The sequence below is a fragment of the Orycteropus afer genome, unplaced genomic scaffold (genome assembly GCF_000298275.1).
Source record: "Orycteropus afer afer isolate SDZICR_OR568_19922 unplaced genomic scaffold, OryAfe1.0 scaffold00040, whole genome shotgun sequence".
Classification (NCBI taxonomy): Eukaryota; Metazoa; Chordata; class Mammalia; order Tubulidentata; family Orycteropodidae; genus Orycteropus; species Orycteropus afer.
In genome coordinates, this window is record NW_006921627.1 from 7,432,283 (window position 1) to 7,455,418 (window position 23,136).

The 23,136-nt window shown below is 43.0% G+C and overlaps 1 protein-coding gene across 1 annotated transcript in view; it reads right to left on the reverse strand.

The window, feature by feature from the left end:
• CRACR2A (calcium release activated channel regulator 2A) overlaps positions 1-21,656 on the reverse strand; it is a 134,630-nt gene extending 112,974 nt beyond the window's left edge. The window contains exons 1-3 of the mRNA XM_007937072.1: positions 21,450-21,656; positions 9,243-9,354; positions 7,868-8,057 (exon numbers count right to left, since the gene is read on the reverse strand). Coding sequence (XP_007935263.1) covers positions 7,868-8,057; positions 9,243-9,354; positions 21,450-21,656 — 509 coding nt within the window. The remainder of the gene's footprint in view (positions 1-7,867; positions 8,058-9,242; positions 9,355-21,449) is intronic.
• Positions 21,657-23,136: the final 1,480 nt, after the last annotated feature.

A 23,136-nucleotide genomic window follows, 5' to 3' on the forward strand; every position in this document is an offset into this window, starting at 1 on the left:
ATATTTTATACACACACACAAGCTTCATTTGTTTTGTTTCTCTAGAGAACCCAGGCTAAGAAAAGCATCATAGCAACATACAAGCCTCTACTGACGGATGGTAGCTGCACATGAGGTGCATTGTCCAGTAATTGAACTTGGGACTTCTGCATGGAAGGTGAGACTTCTACCACTGAACCACCAATGTCATCATGACAATGTTGTTGTTGTTGTTGTTAGGTGCCATTGAGTTGGCTCCAACTCATAGCAACCCTATGTACAACAGAATGAAACACTGCCCAGTCCTGTGCCAGCCTCAAAATACTTGCAATACCAGAGCCCATTGTTGCAGCCACTGTGTCAGTCCATCTCATTGAGGACCTTCCCTTTTTTCACTGACTCTCCACTTTACCAAGTGTGATATCTGTGATAGTTAAATTTGTATGTCAGTTTGGCTGGGCAGCTGGTGGTAGTTATTCCCCATGATGAGACTGGCAATCAGCTGCATGGTGGGATCTACCACAAGCAGCCAAGTAGCTGCCTTTGGGTATGTGGTCTGCTTCCCATATATAAGAAGCGGCTTTGGGAATTAGCTTATGGCACTCTTGGACCCTGCATGCTCTGCTGACCTTGGGACTTACAATGGACTTGAGTTAATGGCCTGCCATGTGGTTTGGTAACATCAGGACTGTGCCTTTTTACTGGTTAACCTTGGGCTTGGCAGCCTCAGCAGCCAGCAGCTGTCTGAGTGAAGAAAATCTTCTAGCTCCCTTCAGGAGCTGGAGGCAGAGCTGAAGCCCAAGGCTGAGGGGCTTTCACCCAGCCCCTAGAGCCTGGCACTTTGAACTTGGATGTAAAGCCTCCAACTTGTAAGAATAAACTCCTCTTAAGGCCATCCTATTTGTGGTATATTATTGTCAGAGTGGCACTAGGTAACCAGAACAATGTCCTTCTCCAGGGAATGGTCCCTTCTGACAACATGACCAAAGTAGGTGAGATGAAGTCTGACCATTCTCGCTTCCAAGGAGCATTCTGGCTGTACTTCATCCAGAACAGATTTGTCAGTTTTTCTGGCAGTCCATGGTACTTTCAGTATTCTTCGCCAACACCACAACTCAAAAGCATCAACTCTTCTTCAGTTTTCCTTATTCACTGTCCAGCTCTCACATGTGTATGAGGCTATTGAAAATACCACGGCTGAGTTAGGTGCACCTTCATCTTCAAAGAGACATCACTACTCTTCAGCACTTTAAAGAGGTCTTTTGCAGCAGATTTTCCCAGTACAATATGTCATTCGGTGTCTTGACTAATGCTTCCATTGGTATTGATTGTGGAACCAAGTAATGTGAAATCTTTGACAACTTCAATCTTTTCTCCATTTATTGTGATGCTGTTTATTGCTCCAGCTGTGAAGATTTTTTTTTCTTTAATGTTGATATATAATCCATACTGCAGACTGCAGTCTTTAATCTTCATCAGTAAGTGATTCAAGTCATCCTCACTTTCAGCAAGAAAAGTTGTGTCATCTGCATATCGCAGGTTGTTAATGAGTCTACCTCCAATCCTGATGCCATGCTCTTCTTCATATAGTCCAGCTTCTCAGATTATCTGCTCAGCATACAGATTGAATAAGTACGGTGAAAGGATACAACCTAATGCACACCCTTCCTTATTTTAAACCATGCAGTATCCCCTTGTTCTGTTCCAACGACAGTCTATTGTTCTATACACAGATTCTTCATGAGCACAATTAAGTGTTCTGGAATTCCCATTTTTCACAATATTATCCATAATTTGTTATGATCCACACAGTCAAATTCTTCTGCATAGTCAATAAAACACAGGTAAATGTCTTTCTGGTATTATTTGCTTTCAGCCAAGGTCCATCTGTTATCAACAGTGATATTCCTTGTTCTACATCCTCTCCTGAATCTAGTTTGCATTTCTGGAAATTTCCTTTCAATATACTGCTGCAACCATTTTAAAATTATCTTCAGCAAGATTTTACCTGAGTGTGATATTAATGATATTGTTCAACAATTTCCACATTCTGTGAGATTACCCTTCTTTGGAATGGGTACAAATATGGATCTCGTCCAGTCAGTTGGCCAAGTAGCTGTCTTCCAAATTTCTTGGCATAGCAGAGTGAGTACCTCCATTGTGGAATCCATTTGTTGGAACATCTCAATGGGTATTCCATCAATTCCTGGAGCTTTGTTTTTCACCAATTCCTTCAGTGCAGTTTTGACTTCTTCCTTCAATACCATTGGTTCTTTATTCTATGGTACCTCCTGAAATGGATGAACATCAACCAATTCTTTTTGGTACAATGACTGTGTACTCCTTCATCTTCTTTTGATGTTTCTTACATCTTTCAATAGTTTGCCCATAGAATCTTTCAATATTGCAACTCGAGGCTTGAATTTTTTCTTCGGTTCTTTCCGCTTGAGATTAAGTGCTTACTGTATACTAAGCACTTTGTACATATTAGCTCATTTAATCTTCACAGTAACCCCATGATATAGGTGTTTTTATTACCCTCATTTACAGATGAGGAAATAGAGATGAAGAGAGGTGAAATTAGCTGTCCAGAATCACTCAGCTGGTAAATGATAGAGTCAGGAGTCAAGGAGTCTGTAACCACATACATCTTTCAGACTTGCTTCTTCCTTTCCTTTCACCTGTCAGTCAATCCTTTTGCCACAAGGTCCTAGTGGGGTGCTGCACAGTCTCTCCTATCATGTAACCTCCACTATCTACTGCACTAGTTCTCTGGTGTTTTTCATGATAGGGCCACTAGTGCCAAGGATACACAGTGACATGTTCAGCAGCATCTCAAAGTGCTAGAGAGAAGTGAGGAGGATAGGACCTTCAAGCATGTGAGGGCAAGTACTGTGGAGCCAAAGGAAATAACTTGTCATCCCCAGGAATGATGGTTCTTGCCATTGAAAGGTAAAGAAATGCCAGCTGATGGATGGTAGAAAGCAACTGTCACTCCTGGGGTGGATGAGAATGCAGTTCCCCACTGGGGCCTAGTGGTAAAGGGAATGACTGACAGGTGAAAGAAAGATGGAGCAAGTCTGAAATATGTATATGCACACATGGAAGGACAAGCAGAGAGTCAAGAGAGATGGAGGCAGGCAGAGTGGCAAAGTCACAGAGTGACATGCACAGGAACAAGCCCCAGGGACAAGTATATGGGACACATTTTGACACAGCACAACAAAGACACACAAGGCCATACTGATCCCCAAGAGAAGGGACAGAGATGAAGCACATACCAGCCACTCTGTTCTTCCTTCTCAAAAAGCTCAAAAATCTACAGCCAACCATCAACTCAGAGCCTATTTCCTTCATGTTGTGATTCACTCAGGATCTGTACCTCGTCAAATCCTAAAACCAGTATGATCTGAAGGTAGCTAGGACCAGGAGCTCTCAGAATAAAGAATAAAATTCTTTGTCTTGTGCAACACACACTATATTTGATACACTTCCCTCAGAAGTGATATTTGATAATGTCATGTTAACAATGGACTTGGGACACACAGGTGTGTCTCTGCACCCAGTGGAGAAGAGGCCCACTAGGAAATGAATCCACCTTTGGTTAGTTATCTGACCATCTAGCCAATTCTCTCTGCCTCTCTCCCTCCCTCTTTCCTTCTATTGTTCCATCCCTTCTATCTTTTCTTTCTCCAATCTCATTCAAACATCCACTTTATTCACCTAGACCATTCATCCATCCATCTATCCAACCAACCAACCAACCAGCCAGCATATATATATTTATTATTATCTTGTGTAAACCTACCTTGCACTGGATGATATGAGAGAATCTGGGAAACAAGAAAAGGGAGGTAAAAAGTCACTCTCTTCCCTAGAATAAGTTCCATTTTCCCTCACAGAACATGTGGTGGGTATCTACTTTGTTGAATAAGGTAAAATGTAGATAACACAAAGAGGTCAGAGTTAAAAGGGTCTTAGAGAGACAGCATGATGACCTCCCATCACTGTGACAGAGTGCTCCGCTGAGAAAGAAAATGCATTATAAAATCAAGGTCTACCTTGCCAGCCTAGGTCTATCTATTCACATCTGTCAAGTTCCTATTAGCCTATTGGACAAAGCACCCCCCTGAGATTTACAGACTCACCTGACTCTCCTCAAGCTCTTTGAACCACTTAATCATGGCTGCATCACCTCACCCCAGATTGCTGGAGAAGGGATAAGTCATTTGACCCTTGATAAAAAAATAAAGCAAGCTCCACTAAAATTGGTCAACTATACCACCAAGAAAACTTGGTGTTCAGTGTACACCTTCTGAGTAACACTAAGACTGTCCCTTGTGGAATAATATAGGAATATAGGCTCTGGTAGCATAGTGCCTAAGGCACTTGACTGCTAACCAGAAGGCTGGCGGTTCAAACCCACCAGCCACTCCTCGGAAGGAAGGTTGGGCAATCCTACTTCCGTAGTGATACTGCCTCGGAAACCCAAGGAGGGGTCGCTATGAGTTGGGGCCGACTCGACGGCAAATAACAACAACAACATAGGTCTGGGAGGCACATTGAGGAATCAGTTAATCCATTTCGCTGCCCCCAGGACCACATACAAACCATTTTTATGAGAGAACTCTTTAAAGACCTCAGAAGTCTTCACAGCCTCCTTTATTTCCTGACCTGGGTCCCATAGTCATAAATGTTTCCTTCATGTTGCAACTTAAGCCTATTTCCTTCATGTTCCAATTCAATGAGGAGAGAAATCACTGGTCATCATATTCTGTATATTCATTTTTATAGGACACTCTTGAAATTTCTCCAGAGCCTTCTTTTGTCCAGGACATCTCATTCTGACTCAGGTGTGCACGGGCGTTTGATATTGGTCCTCAGAGTAAAATCTGGCAAGTTCAGATTTGAAAGCCTGCCAGGAAGATTGGCTGCCAGGGAAGTGAGGTGTGCATGGAGAGGTACCTTTTCTTCAATAACAGTGCCTTGACCTGCCCGCTCTGCACTCTCCTTCACCCTTGTCCAGGAGGAGGCTCTAAGGGGTTACTAGCAGTGGTCACTGTGCTCTATCTAGCCTCTTGAAGAAGCTGAGTTAGATGTCTGACTCATCTGAACCCTCACAACTCCACCCTTTGCTGATCCAAGTCTGCATCAGTGCCTTCTAGTCTTGCAGCAGAGCTACTGCTACCAAGTTTCACTTCCTGTGCAGAGCCTCCCAGGGGGGTCTCTTTCAGGCCTTTGTTGCCTTCTTCCCCGGCACAGACTTTGCTAACCTTTCTTAATGCTAGCATGCTCTACCAAATAGTTTGCTAAAAATTCAGTGTTGCAGATGTTTTCTTTGGTCTGCATGTTGTTGCAGGCCCCTTCTGGATTTGCTTCCTTTTTATCATTACCTGCTACAGTCCCTTCTTTTCCTTAGCTCCAATCACTAGGCCATCACCACTGCACATGAAACACACACAACACAACCCAAGACCTAATCAAAACCAGCTGCTGTCAAGTCAATCCTGACTCATAGCAACCCCATGTGTGTCAGAATAGACCGTGTTCCATAGGGTTTTCAATGGCTGATTTTCCAGAAGCAGATAACACCCCTTTCTTCTGAGATGCCTCTGGGTGGACTCAAATCTCCAAACTTCTGTTTATCAGCTGAACATGTTAATCATTTGTACCATCCAGGGGCTTCACCCTAGACCTGTTTTTGTTGTTGTGTGCCATCGATTCAATTCTAACTCACAGTGACCTAATGTGACAGGGTAGAACTGCCCCATAGGGTTTCCCAGGGTCGTAATCTTTATGGGAGGAGACACCAGGTCTTTTCTCCTGCAAAGCCACTGGTGAGTATGAACTGCTGACCTTTCAGTTAGCAGCTGATCACTTAACCACTGTGCCATCAGAGCTCCTTAAGACCTTCAGACCAAAAACTGAAAAAGGAAAAGGCAATGGGAAAAGAGAACAAAGGGCATTATATGTTTTACAGGCCCTTTCTTGTTTCCATTACTACCACATAACATCTTTTTTAAAAAATTTAATGCCAAGCTTTGGATCTATGTGTCTCCATATTCCAAAGTACTTTTTTTTTGGGGGGGGCGGATTTGGGTACTACGTTTATGCTTAAAGGTCCACCTGAGAACAGGTGTGAGAAGGCAAATGGGTCTATACCCAGTAATATATGTAAGGTTGACAGAGGATATTTCTACATATGTATTTATATGTGCAGCTAATATATTCACAAATATAGAAGAGCATACGAGGGTAAAGTGATGAAAAGTTCTTAGCCATAACCAAACACTTTGAGGGAATGAGTCCCTGGGCCTGGGGACTTGGAACCATATAGTTTCAGGAGACATCAAGGTCAACTGGCATAACATAGTCCACAAAGACAATGTTCTACACTTTACTTTGATGAGTAGCTACTGGGGTCTTAAAATCTTGTGAGCGACTGTCTAAGGTGCAGCTATTGGTCTTTCCGCATTGAGATCAAAGAAGAGTAAAGAAAGTCAAAGATCCATGGAAACAATTAATCCAATGGACTAATGGAACATGTAAATCACAGCCTATCTGACCTTGAGACCAGAAGTGGTGCTCAGGTACCACTGCTGATTGCTCTGAAAGACATCACAATAGAAGGTCCTGGATAGAGTGGGAAAAAAATGTGGAACAAAACTCAAAATCATAAAAAAGGCCAGGCTTGCTGGTCTGAAAGAAACTAGTGGAACTCCCAAGACTATGGCCCTTAGTCACCCTTCAAGCCTGGAACTGAATTTACCCTTGTGGCTCAACTTTCAGCAAACAATAACCAAAAATAAATAAATAAATAAGCAAACCCACTGCCATTGAATAGGTTCCAATTCGTAGTGATCCTGTAAGATAGAGTAGAACTGCCCAATAGGGTTTTCAAGGCTGTGATCTTTACAGAAGCAGACTGTTGTATCTTTATCCTTTGGAGCAGCTGATGGCTTCAAACCGCCAACCTTTTGGTTAGCACTCAAGTGGTTAAACACTGCACCACCAGGGCTATTTAGCCAAATGATAACAACTTCAAACAACCAACCATATGAAATCAAAAGGGGGGCATTTTCTCAGAGATATAGCTTAGAAGGCAGGAACAGATGGGAAAGAAGGACAAGTGGAAATGGTAAACACAGGGAAGAAGTGGGAAGAGTGCTGTTACATTGCAGGGATTGCAATCAATGTCATAAAACAAAATGTATATGAATTGTTGAATGGAAAAAAATTTACTGTGCAAACTTTTACCCAAAGTTAAATAGCTGAAAATAAATGAAATGTTCAGTTGACCTACTAATCATCCAAGTGGTGGGCTGGTAAAAACTGGTTAATTCCCACCTTGGCTTCCCAAACAGGTTTGGTTGGGCTCAGGGATACAGTGTGCAGACACTTCCTCATGAAGTTCCTTTGCAAAGAACACACCCATGGTGGAGATGTCAGGGATGCACTGTAGCCCCAGAAACACAGTTGGCTCCAACAGAGGTACGAATGTTGTAGAGCTGGTGGTGTTAGGGAACCTCAGGCAAAGCTCCCTGAAAAGCCCCCAGGGCATGGCACAGACCTCTGATGTGTGAGCAACCCTTGGGAAGCAAGGCAGAGCCAAGGATGGTAAAGACAATGTACAGCAGGGAATAAGAAGAGTAGAGGGTAGGGCCAGGAGGATAGGAGTGTTTCCCATTATAAGAATGTAAAAGGCAAAAACAGAGCCCTTGACCACTGGACACAGACAGGCACTGCAAATGGCAGGATGAAGCCAGGCTCCTGAGCTGGCAAGACTGAGCATGAGACAGCGCTGAGTTCTTAGTAATGTACATGTTGAATGAAGCAGATGAAGAGGTTTCTCCCAGAGCCCATACCCCAAATGACTGTCACCACTTACTCTTCTAAAACCTTTTGGGCTCCAAGTCTGTCCATCAGCCTCTGGAACTGGGCTTCCTCATCTTCAGCCATGTTAATGTTACCCAGATACTCTTCCCCTCTGGACTGATACACTTTCTCTTCCTGGAGCTGGGCCACCCGTTCACTTGCATCTTCTTGATGTGGGTTGCTCTGGCTGAAGAAGAAGTGACCTGGGGAGGCATAGCACAAGGACCTCAATTAGGCTATACTCACCCAGAGCTTAGTTTTCTCAGCTGCCAGGAATCATTTGAGGTTGGTTCATCTGAGAGAGAGACAAAAAAAAAAGAAAATCCCTTATAGCAACAGGTCACTGGACATCATGTTTTGAATTTCATATCTAATTCCAAGTCTTTCCTAGTTCCATGAGCATTCTCCCAGAGAGGCTGGGACCTGGGAAAGGCAGAATGCATGACAGCTATTAGAGATGTTGACCTCTGAGGTTCTCACTTTTTTCAAGTCTGGCTCAGAACCTACCTTCTTGGTGACATCTTCCCTAAAAAACAATACCTTTCCCTCCATTACCCTACAGAAGACTGACTACCTATGTTCCATGTCATCATTCTAGTCACCACCACCATCAACATCACTGCTGTTGCCCTTCCCATTTCAAGGTATTAAATAGTTTGGGGTGTATTTTTTCATACTATCTAGTATTACAGCAATCTATCTCATCCTTTTATATCAGTGATAAGTTTTTGAAGATCGGGGAAGGCATCAGAAAGATCTAAGTAGCCCATATGGCACTACACATGAGGCAGATGCTTGGCAAAATCTGCCTGCGGATCTATCTGATCAGTGTCTGCTCTCATCAATATCTGGTCATTATCTGATCTGAAAATGAGCCTGGTTTCTTTATCTTGTTCATGGATCTCAATTTTTCTTCCTTCTGGTTACTTTGAGAACAACTAATCTATTCAAACCCTTTAGAAATTCCTCTGGTAGCAGGTATCCCTCAAGCTGGAAGATTCATCCAGACACATGTTGGAAAGATCCATCTACATAATCATCCCACTTTGTTGTCTATTGATTTCAAGGCTGAAAAGAAGAGGCTTGAAATATCTCAGCTTGCCCAAGCCTTTCTTCAAGAGCTCCCCATTATTCTCCTGGTAGGAGGGGATAGGGCAATGACAGTGCAGGGACACTAAGAGAGAGGTCATGTAAGAAGATGAGAGCTAGAAATGTGAAAAGAGACCCAAAAAACCCATAGCTTGGAAACTTCTGGCTCTGGATCCCTGAAAAGGGCCCAAGAAAGCTCATACTATATGGTTCCCTAGATCTGGAGGGGGCAGGGATGTACCTTATACAGATTTGTGTAGATCCATAATCCTGGATCCCCAGCATCCATCAGAACTTACTAAATCCAGTAGTAAACTCCTCTGGAGTCAGAAAGCCATTGCCATCAGTATCCAGGGCATCAAACACATCCTCCAGATCCTCCAGGCTGAGTGGCAACTCCTTGTGAAGCCTCTGAAAACAATCCAGACTACACTGGTTAACACTCTGCTGACAATCAGGGGGCTGTCCTGGACTCCAAAGCCTTCGGTCAAAAAATGCCTGAAGTTGGGCCCACTCCTACCAAAAGCCAGGAGCAGGCTCCTGCATCCTAACTGCTTCAGCATCCTTCTCCTCTTTTGAATATTAGAACATCTACTATTTATACAGGAGCTCTGGTGATTAGGTGCCTACTAAGGAGCTCTGGTGGCATAATGCCTAAGGCATTTGACTGCTAACCAGAAAGCTGGTGGTTCAAACCCACAAGCCACTCCTCAGAAGGAAGGTTGGGCAATCTACTTCCATAGTGATACTGCCTCAGAAACCCAAGGAGGGGTTGCTATGAGTCAGATCCAACTCCATGGCAATGGTTGCATTTTTGCGTGTAATGTGCTGTGGTGGCACAGTGCCTAAAACATTTGACTGCTAACTAGAAGGTTGGTGGTTCAAACCCACCAGCCACCTGAGGAAGGAAGACTGGACAATCTACTTCTGTAAAGATTTCCCACCTAGGCAATCTTCTATGTGTGTGTGTGTGTGTACACATATACATACATATATACATATACATACATATGTATTATATTTAAAACACATTGTATATAAATACATAGACAAAACCAAAACCAAACCTACTGCCATAGAGTTGATTCTGACTCATAGTGACCCCTGTAGGGTTTCCAAGGCTGTAAATCTTTATGGAAGTACATTGCCTCATCTTCCTCCCACAAAACAGTTGGTGGGTTTGAACCACTGACCTTCTGGTTAGCAGGCAAATGCATGACCCACTATGTCACCAGAGCTCCTTCATAAATATATATATGTATGAGTATTTATTAGTATATCTGTTGCTGTTGTTGTTATGTGCCATTGAGTTGTCTCCAACTCATAGCGACCCCTCCTTGGTTTCTGAGGCAGTATGACTACGGAAGTAGATTGTCCAACCTTCCTTCCGAGGAGTGGCTGGTGAGTGTGACTTGCCAACCTTCTGGTTAGCAGTCAAGTGCCTTAGCATATACATATATATTTGCAGTTAATTCTCATGACAATCTATTACCCTCATTTTACAGGTGAGGCATGAGGTTAAATTACTTGCTCCAATGTTATTGATTGCATTGTGTCTCCTCAAAATATGTATTGTAAATCCTAATCCCTACACCTGTGGATAAGGCACCCTGCTGGCTCAATGGTTAAATGCTTGGCTAACTGAAAGGTGGATGGTTCAAATTCACCAGCTGCTCCATCAGGGAAAAAGATTTGGCGATCTGCTCCTGTAAAGATTACAGTCTAGGAAACCCTATGGGGCAGTTCTGCTCTGTCCTATAGGGTCACTATGAGTTGGAATTGACTTGATAGGAATGGGTTTAATTTTTGTTTTTGTTTTTAAGATGCTAGCTCCCTTCTGTTTAAGGTATCAGCCCTCCCCAGAGTTATCTGTGATTTAAAAAGGGGCTGGATATGATTGTTTGAGGAAGTCATAAATAAACACTGGGCATGCGTCCTGGGCTGACTAAGACCTCACAAGGAGGGAAGACCAGAGGAACAACTGGGGGAATGACCAGCAAAGTGGCTGAGCTATTTACTACCAGATGTATAATGGCCTCAGGCCAAGGCTAATTTGCAAAGTTGGAGCAAGTATCTTATACCCTAATAATCAAAGTCTCCAAATGAGGGTTCCCCAAGGGAGTTCATTATATCCCAGCTGACTTGCCCTTTTCCTCCCAGTTACCCAGGACAAGGGAAGGCCCTGCACAAAAATGCCTGTGTGGAAATGACTGACAGCTGAAGGCTATAAATACAGGGCTTTGTGGAAAGGAAGGTATATACCCATGTGAACAATAAAAATGAGCTGGCAGGTGTGAAAGCCTATAATGCAACTTGCAAGAACACTTGGCACGATACTATGGCAATCTTCTAGCTGATAAGCCATAAAGTTTAATTTGGTAAGTACGTGCATAAGGGAGATTATGAAGCATTACAAAGTAGGAAGATAGGATGATGAGAAAGCCATTTGGAAGAATTAAATATGAATAGGTTTTTAAAAATGAGAAGAAGAGTGAGAGTGTGTGCAAAGATTCGAGAAGTGCACCTGCTTAGCATACAGCAGAATCTTTGGCTTATCAACAATCCATAAACCAGATGTCTCAAAGGCCGTAGACAGAGAATGTGGGGTGAGGAGGGAATCAATTTTGCAAGCAAGAAGTTGATTAGCTTCATTGGGAAGCCTCATATTGAAGGAGGGTAAAAACCCCAGCTCCTGTCCTACTCAGATTCCAGGCCTTTATTATTCCAGGATAAAAATCCTTCCTCCCCTGTGTTTCAGAGTAGAACTGCACTACATAAGGTTTTCAAGGCTATGACCTTTCAGAGGCATATCCCCAGGCCTTTCTTCCGAGGTGCCTCTGGGTAAGTTTAAACTACCAAACCTTGGTTAGTAGCCCAGCCTCTAATTGTTTGTGTGACCCAAGAACTCCTTGCCCTCAGCCTGTTGCTGTTGTTGTTATGTGCTGTGGAGTAGGACCCGACTCATAGCGACCCCTCCTTGGGTTTCTGAGGCAGTATCACTACAGAAGTAGATTGCCCAACCTTCCTTCCGAGGAGTGGCTGGTGGGTTTGAACCGCCATCCTTCTAGTTAGTAGTCAAGTGCCTTAGGCACTACGCTACCAGAGCTCCCACCCTCAGCCTAGGATTGCTAAAATGTGATCTCTTACACTGGAGCTAGAGATGGGCTGGAAGGAGATTCCCAAGGTCAGTAGGAATATTGACTTTGCTTTCTCCCAAACCACCTCAGGCACTCACGGGTACCTGCTCTCTTGTTAGTGTGACCCAAAAGAGGAAAAAAAAAAAAAAAAATCTTACTGCTGTCAAGTCAATTTCAACTCATAGTACCCTATAGGACAGAATAGAACTGCTTTCCAAGGCTGTAAATCTTTATGGAAGCAGACAACCACATCTTTCTTCCATAGAGCAGCTGGTAGGTTTTAACCACCACCATTTTTGTTTTTTCTTGGTTAGTGGCTCAGTGCTTAACTATTGCACCACCAGGGAAGGGTATTTCACACCCTATCTTGGGCACCATTCCCAAATCTAACCTTTCTGACTGCAATTCCAGTCCTTTTCCCATCTTGCCTACACCTCAAATCAGATTCCTCTTTTTATTGTCAGTGATGATGGGCAAAGCCATATTATATCCTCCAAAGAATTCTTCAGTCCTGGTAAATTAATACTGAGTGCTTCTTCAGCCTTGTCTGTAAGCTACACCATGCCAGATTCTTTAACCTTTTTTTTATTGGACCTACTTAAAAAGTCCTTTAATCTTAATAACCATAATTAGCTCTTATTTATCTTTTTTTTTTTCCTCAGGGCCTGCAGAGTCCTGCAAAACTGACTGTCCTAGAACTGTCCGCTGGGCACGTTGTATTGTCATTTTTACCTAAGTGAGGTAAGCAGGGTGGAGGGGAGACAAAATGGTTCATTTCACTATGCAGATAGGTCTGTGAAGTTGTAAGGTTTTCTGAAAGAGCAGAGCTAGGAGAAAGGAGCCCACCCAGGTTCAATGTCCAATGGTTCACCAATATATTCATTCTGTAATCACCTAACCTTCATTGTCTCTCCCTGTCTTCTCATGAACCACCGACACCTCCACCAGAATGAAGTTCAAAGTCTCTCTTGACAACACTACTGAGCTCTAGCATTCCAAAGACTGTTTCACTCTTACATCTGGAAGGGCAACCAGGGGAGAGAAGAGGAGGAAGTAAGCTCACCTATTAATACTGCCTATGGTCCAAGCAGCTCTTTGAACTCAGTGGCTTCTTTAAGCACTTGTTTCCCTTCACCCCTTTTGCACTTTAAGCTCAGGCTTTACTTCCTCAGTGAAGCCTACTGAAATCTCCAGATTAGGTTACATTATATGGGCTCCCAAAATTGTATTTCTTTCATTCATAAGTCTTTTCTCAGTTTGCATTTCTTTACTGATAGATGAAGTCCCTGGGTAGTGCAAACAGTTAACACACTCAGCTGTTAATCAAAAGGGTGGAGGTTTGTGTTCACCCAGGGATGCCTTGGAAGAAAAGTCCTGGTGATCTGTTTCTGAAAAATGAGCCATTGAAAACTCTATGGAGCACAGTTCTACTCTGACATACATGCTGCTGACATGGGTCAGAATCAACTGCGTGGCAACTGGTTATACTGATGGATGTGGTTAGCTGATGAATGCCTGTCTCTCCCAGTAGAATGGAAGTTCTCTGGAAACAGAGAGCCCATTTGTTTTTATTCACTATTTTGACACCGGGGACTAGCCCATTGCTGGCAAACCGGAAGTATTTAACTATTTGTTGATTGAATGAATAAATGATTATGTGACTAGGAATAATCCCAAGGGATCCTTAATTATCTAGAGAGCCCCAGTCCAGACCTCACATACTCAGATCCTGACCAGCACAACTGCTGATTCTTGGCAATGTCTTATAAACTGGGGATTTTCCAGCACCTGAAAGAGGAGGGAACTCGGCAGCAGCAGTACTGATGGCTTAGGCTCCCAGAGCCACTGACAAATGGTGTCTTTTGCTGCAATCTAGCCAGACTTCTTTAGCTTCCTGGTCATCAGCCCAGTAACATGCCTCATGTCATTTAAAGGAAATAGTTACACAGCTTCAAACATGTTTAAGTGATATTCTCATTAAACAGAAAGCCAGATATGCTAAGTGAAATAAGCCAGACACAAAAGGACAAATATTTATGATCTCATTTACATGAAATATCTGGAATAGGCAAATGCATAGAGACAGAAAGTAGATCTGTGCTTAACAGGGTCTGGGGAGAGGAGAGGAATGACTTACTGCTTAATGGCTACAGAGTTTCTCTGTGGGGTTTTGAAAATGTTTTGCAAGTAAATAGTGGTGGTGGTTGCACAACATTGTGAATGTAATTTATGCCACTGAATTGTACACTTAAAAATGATTAAAATACAAATTTTTATGACCAATATTTTATCACAATTAAAAAAGAGAGAGAGAGAGAAATGGAGAGTGGAAACCAGCAGGGATATATCTTTACATCCAGAATTAAACTCTGCCTCCTTTTGAGGGTCCACTAGCAATTTGTTCAGACCTCTCTTCTGGAACCAACCACTATCTTCCCTGTGGTACAGTTTAGTTATGCCAAATATCTTCAAGACGATAGCGTGAGGTCCAGGAGTGCAAGGCCTATCTTTATTCTGCTTTGTGCCTTGATGTACTTGGCTTGGGCTCATTGCTTTGTATGGACCAGGATTTCTCTAACTTTGTTTTACTGACATCTTGGAATGGATAATTTTTGTTGGGGGAGGCAGTTTGCCATGCAGTATCCTTGGCCTTTACCCACTAGACACAATAGCATCCTCTTCTCAATTGTTTCAATTAAAAATAAAGTCTCCAGATACTACTAAATGCTCCTACATGGCAAAATAGCACACACTGATATAGACTGGACACAAACAAGAATAGTACTAGCTACTATGAGTGAAAGGGTCTCTCTTCAGCAGAAATATGTCCCTTCTTTATCTCTGAGGCAGAGCAGTGTGGAAGACACCAGGAACTGGACTAACATAGACTACAGGACCCCCACATAAGTATATTTACAGAGAAATTTCTAGGTCCCAATCTCAGGGCTAAGTGCTCTACATGCATAAGCCATTTAGTTCTCTTCTAATGTGTGTGTGTGGGGGGGGTAGCTATTAGTAATTCATAGATGAGGAACTACTTAGCCTAGAAGGGTTAAGAGATAGACACAAATTCCCATAGCTAGTAAATTGCAGATTTAGGGTTAAAACCCAAGTCAATTTACCGAAGAAGAAAAAAAAAAGTCTTCTTATTAACTTAAATCAGTAATCAGCTAATTTCTTCTGTAAAGAGACAACAGATAGGTTTGTGGACCGTATAGTCTCAGTCACAACTGCTCGATTCTGCTGTTGCAGTATGAAAGCAGCCATAGACAAGTAAATGAATGAGCATGGCTGTGTTTCGATGAAACTTTATTTACAAAAATTACCCACAGCCTAGTCACAGCCAGCTACCCAGAGGAACCAAGTAGTTGAACCAGTGGGCTCGGGACCATAGTCGCAGGGGACATCAAGCTCAACTGACATAACATACCACACAAAACATTGTTCTACCTCCTATTTTGCCGAGTAGCGACTGGGATCTTAAAAGCTTGCAAGCAGCCATTTAGATGCAACAATGGTTCTCTCCTTGTCCAGAGCAAAGAAGAACGAAGAAAAGCAAAAATTCATGGAAACAATTAGTCCTAGTGACTGGTACACCCCATGATCCGTAGCCTATATGACTATGAGACCAGAATGATGCCTGGCTACCACTGTCAACCACTCAGAGGGGCATCTATGTAGGAGATCCTGGATAGAGAGGGAGAACAATGTGGAACAAAACTCAAAATCATTTGGAAAAAAAAAAGGAGGGGGACCAGGTTTGCTGGTCTGATAGAGCCTGGTAAAACCACTGAGACAATGGCCCATAGCTGCCCTTCAGGTCTGAAATTGAACCCATACCTATGGCTTCCAGCCAAACAAAAGACAGGCATATGCGTTGAACATTTATTTACCTGAGGTAATGGAGAGACCAATCATAGGAGAAAAAAGGGCTGTTTATGCACAGGGAGACAGCTCAGGGGCAGGAGTGCATTGGAGGGATGGAAACAGAGAAGAGGTAACTATCAGGAGGAAGTGGGAGGGGAGCTGTTACATTGGGGTAAATTGTAGTCAATGTCATGAGACAAAGTGTATATGACCTGCTGTATGGAAAGTGAATTTGCTCTGTAAATTTTCACTCAAATCACAATTAAAATAATAATAATAATAATAATAATAATAATAATAATTACTCATAGGCCATAGTTTGCCAAGCCCTGACCTAAATAATTCTTACCAGTTTGACTGAGCCAGGAATTCTAGACATGTTGGGGAGGGACTCGGAGTTAGCAGATAATCATCTCACTCTGAAAAATCAAGGTGGCAGGGTTTTTGACCAAAAGGTCAGTGGTTTGCATCCATCAGCCACCCCATGAGAGAAAAATGAAGCAGTCTGCTTCTGTAAAGATAACAGCCTTGGAAGCCTTATAGTTCTGCTCTGTCCTATAGGTTCACTATGAGTTGGAATCAATTTGATGGGAGTGGGTTTATTTTTATGGTTTAGAAGCTCTGGTGGTACAGTAGTTAAGAGCTTGCCTGTTAAACAATATGTTGGTGGTTTGAACAACACCCAGCAGCTCTGTTGGAGAAAGACCTGGCAATGGCACTTAACAACAGGTTTCTTCACAGAGATCACCTGCTCATCCTGTCCCCACCTCCCTCTCACAGCTTAATGAGTCCCTTTATGCCTTCTCCAGCCCGGCCTTTTCATGCTCTCGGACACATGACTGACTTTCCGAGGCAGAACTGACTTTCACTCAGCCCTTCAGCCCCAAGTCTCTGCTACTCCAGAGTCCAGCACCAAACTCAATTCTGCAAAGCAGTATCTTCCCTGATTCTGCCTGGAGTGGCCACTATGGAACCCACAGAGGTTCCTTGTTGAGGATAGTATGAGGTCTGATGGGTCCCCAGTGAGGCCGAGATCCTCTGAATCACTCTCTAGACTCTGTCTCTGCAGGACAGTGTCCATCACTGTTGTTCCTGTAACAGATGTTGACACTTGGAGCCTGAGCACATGCCAGCTTGCATGTGACCTTCGGTGCAGTTCAACATGAGTTGCTCCAGAGTTTTCTCCCAGGTCTCTCTAGGGACCCCAAATGAAAAGAAATTTCTGGACCCTGATCCATTTGTTCTGTGGTTCCTGCTATATCAGGTTGGGATGGTTGGTGGTAGTCTTCTCTCACTACTGGATGCTTGGGAAGTCAATCTCACCCTATGCAAATAGATTTGTTTTTCTTAACTTTTTTTTTTATTGTGTTTTGAGTGAAATTTTATAGAGTAAATTGGTTTTCTATTCAACAGTCCATACATATTTTGTTTTGTGACATTAATTCCAGTCCCCACAATGTAACAGCACTCTTCCCACTTACTCCTTGTGGTTACCATTTCCCTTCATCCTTCTTTCCTATCCCTTCCTGCTTTCTAAGCTTTATCCTTAGGCAAATGCTGCCCTTTTGATGTTAAACAGTTGTTTGTTCTAAGGAGTGTGTATCTTCCTGATGTTAACGTTCACCTTATAGGACTGTCTATTGTTTGGCTAAAAGTTGAGTTATGGGGGTGAGTTAAGTTCCAGGTTTGAAGTATGACTAAGGAACACAGTCTTGGGGTTCCACCAGTCTCTATCAGAACAGTAAACCTCATGCTTTTTAGAATTTTGGATTTTGTTCCACATATTTCTCCCCCTCTTAAAGGAGAAGGGAAAAAAGAAAGAGCACCAGGAGAGGAGTTTAACATTCTCATTTCTTTTTTCAAAAGGATCGTGAGCTCCCCATGCCTTTCTTCCAACCCCGTTTCTGCACCCAGCTCTTTCAGCCCTCTGTGTTCTCCTGCCCATTTGACCACAGACTCTCCTTCCAGAAAACCAGTATCTGCTTTAAAGTATCTGCTTTCCTGGTTGCTGAATTTTTGTGTGCACAAAACTTTCTGAGCTCTTCTCCTCCTAGTTCCCATGAGGCTGTGCTGAGGGCCAGAACTGTAAAAGTTGGAGGCTGCCACATCCACCAGGGAACTGGACAACAACCCAAGGGTGGTGACCACACCTGCAAAGTAGCCAAGTGTAGGAGTGATAAGCCATCAACCAGGTGTCTGTAGAATCTGCTCCAGGAACACCATGGAGCATGTAGGCTTTCTATGGGGAACCCTGAATTGACTAAACTAAGCTAAGAGAGCCTTGTTTTTCTTCATGTATCTCTCCCCAGGCCATATTCCTCCAGACGTGACCAGTGAAAGTGACCAGGAGCTCAAATGATGTGCTTCTTTCTCTTTCCCAGCAGCACTTTCAGAGCCTGAAAGAATTAAAAATTTTCAGTACTTTACTGTTCATAGGTACACAAAAACTTCAGAAAACTGGTGGCAGACAATTGCTGTGGAGGCATCAGTAACCGCGTGGTGGGTTGTTCAGTCCCTTTCCCTCCTGCCTGAATTAGGAGGGGGAACAGAGGGAGAAGGCTGAGGAGGAATACAGCTGAGCTGAGATCTCTGGGACACTTTTTGTTAGTAACTTATACTCCACAGTTTAAATTTACCATGTTTCTTTTCCCCTTCATTAAAGAGTGGGGTTGAATAAGGGTTAATCAAGGATACATACATACATGGATATATATAAAGTGCGTGTGGTCCACAGTTGACCCTCAATAAATGTTAATTTCTTTTCTTTGTTTCTAGAGGGTATAATGAAAATTTACACGTGCCATTAAAAACTACTACCGCCACCCTCCACTACTGCAGACCTGCAAAGTCCACAGAGGGATGAGTTGTCAGTGGTTTCTTCAGGACATGTTGAATGTGGTTTTCCATGTGGAGTGAGACTTTATGAGTGAGTTTCAGAGACAGAAATTTACTGGAGATCAATTACTTAATTGAGCCCACTTGCTGGCTGAGCTAGTGCTGCTCCCCAGGTCTTTTTCCTCAATTCCTTCAATGATCAGATGATGGAGAAGCTCTAGGAGAGGCAGGAAAACACCACCCTCTGGGATGAGGGACAGAAAGAAGCAGCCACATTTCACCCAGGTCCCAAGACCCATTTCTCCACCTCCAAGACTTGTAGTTCATGTGTATAAGCAGAGGTAGGACTGATACTGTTTGCGGTCTCAATTTCATAGCTCAACTTTGTTGTTTTTGTTAGGTGCTGTCAAGTTGGCTCCAACTCATAGCAACCTACGTACAACAGAACGAAACACTGCCCAGTCCTGTGCCATCCTCACAATCCTTGCTATGCTTGAGCCCATCAGCATACCCTCTGTGTCAATCCATCTTGTTGAGAGTCTTCTCCTTTTTCACTGACCCTCTACTTTACCATGTATGATATCCTTTTCCAGGGACTGGCACCTTCTGACAATATAACCAAAGTAAGTGAGACAAAGTCTGGCTGTTCTTGCTTCCAAGGAGCATTCTGGCTGCAGTTCTTCCAGGACAGATTTTGTTTGCTCTTCTGGCTGTCCATGGTAAATTCAGTATTTTTCACAAACATCAAAATTGAAATGCATCAATTCTTCTGCAGACTTCCATATTCCTTCTCCAGCTCTCACATGCATATGAGGTTACTGAAAATACTGTGGCTTGGGTCAGGCACACTTTAGTTTTCAAAGCGACATCTTTGCTCTTTAACACTTTAAAGAGGTCTTTTGCAGCAGATATGCCCAATGCAATATGTCCTTTGATCTCCTGACTGCTGCTTCCATAGGCATTGATTATGGATCCAAATAAAATGAAATCCTTGACAACTTCAATCTCTTCTCCATCTACCATGATGTTACTTACTGGTCCAGTTGTGAGGATTTTTGTTTTCTTTACGTTGAAGTATAATCCACAGTTAAGTCTTTGATCTTCACCAGTAAGGACTTTTTCCAGTCTTCTTCACTTTTAGCAAGCAGAGTTATGTCATCTACATATTGAAGGTTGTTAATGTGTCTTCCTCCAATCTTAATGCTGTGTTCTTCACATAGTCCACTTTTGCAGATTATTTGCTCAGCATATAAGCTGAATAAGTATAGTGAAATGATACAACCCTGATGCATACTTTCTTGATTTTAAACCATGCAGTATCCCCTTGTTCTGTTCAAATGACTGCCTCTAGCTCAACTCTACTGTACTCTAAAAATCTAGACCTTAAAAAAAAAAAAAACCTATTTCAGGTTTTCTTCTGAACAGCACAAGCATGCATCACTTCCAAAAACACTCTTGATAATGTGAGTGATGAAAAAGTTGGGAAAAAGAGCCTGTGTTTTATTTATTCATACTACATATTTCACATTAGAGTAAAATCATGCCTGTAGTGTAAGTTATGCTTATGACTTATGCAGAGACACTGAGAAACAAATTTTTGTAGTTGTTGCTTTGGGTTTTGGTTTTTGTTAGTTTGTGACTTAAAAGCCCCCATGTGTTACAGGGTAGACATGCTCCATAGGGTTTTCTTGTCTGCAATCTTTAGGGAAGAAAATCACCAAGGCTGTTTCTTCCACAATACCACTGGGTGGGTTAAAACCACCAATTTTTTGGTTACCAGCCAAGCACAAACCATTTGCACCACACAGGGACTTTGAGAAGAATTTCTGACACTAACTATGGAAAAGCACTAGACCAGGGGGCACTACATTCCCAGACAAATCCATCCGCTGATTGTTTTTGTATTGCCAGTGAGCTAAAAATGGTTTTTACCATTTGAAAAAAAAAAATAGTAAAAGAAGAAGAATTTCATGATGATACATGAACATTATAGGAAATTCCAATTTTAGGGTCTATGGATAAAGTTTTATTGGAACACAGCCACACTCACTCGTTTACATATTGTCTATGGCTGTGTTTGTGCTACAACAGCAGAGATGAGTAATTGCAGACAGAGACCAGATGACCCACAAAGCCTAAATATTTATTCTCTGGCCCCTACAGAAAAGTTCATCAATGCCTGCACTAGACAACAGTGTGCACTGAGGCGCTGCACTCTCTCTTTCTCTGGAAGTGCTTAAGAAGGGGCTAAGTGTGATCGGCTTGAGGGTGAGAAACAGATAAGATGACTTCTAGACATGTCTTTCTCCCAGGTTGTTGCCCCAGGTGAGGACCTGACACTGTTCCTATTTCTAAGGGATACACAACACCTTGCTGGAACGACTTCATCATAACTCAGAACTTCATTACAAAGTAATAAATTGGTATAGTGTTACTATCACTGTTTCCATAATCCTGGGGAGTTTCTGAGTTGATGAGCGGAAATAACTGAGTCTGACAGTAGGTAAAGGCCAGAAAAAGGAATGAACCCAAGAAATCTTGCTCCAAGTAGTTTGGCATGACATCTTCTTCTAGGACAGAATTTATGCTCTTTTTGCTTGCCAATGTGGCAACCCCTAAGATAGGGAGACCCATGCCATTTGGGCACCCCAGTAGGGCCTCTCTTACCTGCATGTCTCTCCTGGCGATGAAGCCCTTGCCCTCTGCATCACAGGTCTGGAAGAATTCCTGCGCCTTCCTCAGCATGGCCAACTGGCTTGGTGTCTGCTCCTGGGTCTCCTTCAACTCCAGGCTGCCCAGGAGGGACCTGCTTCCTTTTGGCCCCCAGCCAGGTCTCTGAGGTCTGGAGACCACCCTGCGGTTGGGGGTAGCCATCCAGATTTATCAGTTTCTTCAAGTTTTTTCAGAACCTGAACATGGGAGATGGAAAAGAGAAGTGGTTGTGGTGGAGATGGAGTGAGGCTGAAAAAGTATGAGAAAAGACAAGACTGCAGTATACCACCAGTCACCAGTGTGCCCCAACATCTCTTAGCAACCACCTTTTTAATTATCAGAAGCTCAGGACAAGGGAGAAATGTGCCATGATCACCAATAGATCATCCAGCCCACTGAAGGGAAAAGAGAAGAGGGAAGGAAAGAACACAGACACTTCCAGATTAAAAGGACAAGGGGTGGAGGAGGCCTAAAAACAATGTCTCTCAATTTAAACAAATGAACAATAACAACACAGATCCTGAGAGGCTGGCTGCCATTTTTTGTGTGTATGCTTAGAGGCATGGAGTCCACGGGTGGTGTAAAAGATTAATGTGCTTGGCTGCTAACCGAAAGTTTGGAGGTTTGAATCTACACAGAGATGCTTTGGAAGAAAGATCTGGTGATTTACCTCTGAATAATCAGCTACTGAAAACCCTATGGAACACAGTCCTACACTAATACATGTGGGGTCGTCATGAATTTTAATGCACTTGAGGGCAATTGTTTTCTTCCCCCTCTTACAAGTAGGGGCATTTGACTGCTAACCAGAAGGCTGGCGGTTCAAGCCCACCAGCCACTCCTCGGAAGAAAATGGGGCAATCTACTTCTGTAGTGATATCTCCTCAGAAACCCAAGGAGGGTTTTCTATTCAACAATTCATGCACATTTTGTTCATGACATTGATTGCAATCCTCACAAGGTAACAGCACTCTTCCCACTTCCTCCCTGTGTTTCCCATTTCCATTCATCCTTCTTTCACATCCCTTCCTGCCTTCTGAGCTTTATCCCTGGACAAATGCTGCCCTTTGACTTCATATGCTTGGTTGTTCTATGAAGTGCGAACCTCCCAGGTGTTAGTGTTCACCTTACACGCCTGCCTACTGTTTGGCTGAAAGTTGAGCCACAGGGGTGAGTTCAGTTCCAGGCTTGATGGGTGACTAAGGGCCATAGTCTCAGGGATCCACCAGTCTCTATCAGACCAGTAACCTGGTGTTTTTATTATTTTGAGTATTGTTTTTTTTTTTTTTTAGGTGTTTTTACATATTGTTGTTTTTAGGTGCCATCGAGTCTGCTCTGACTCATAGCAACCCTACATACAACAGAACAAAACACTGCCCAGTCGTGTACCATCCTCACAATCCTTGCTGTACTTGAGCCTATCGTTGCAGCCACTGTGTCAATCCATCTTGTTGAGGGTCTTCCCCTTTTTCACTGACCCTCTATCTTTCCAAGAATGATATCTTTATCCAGGGAATGGTCCCTTATGACAACATGACCAAAGTAGGTAAGACAAAGTCTGGCCATTCTCACTTCCAAGGAGCATTCTGGCTGTACTTCTAGGACAGATTTGTTCCTTCTTTTGGCAGTCCATACTATTTTC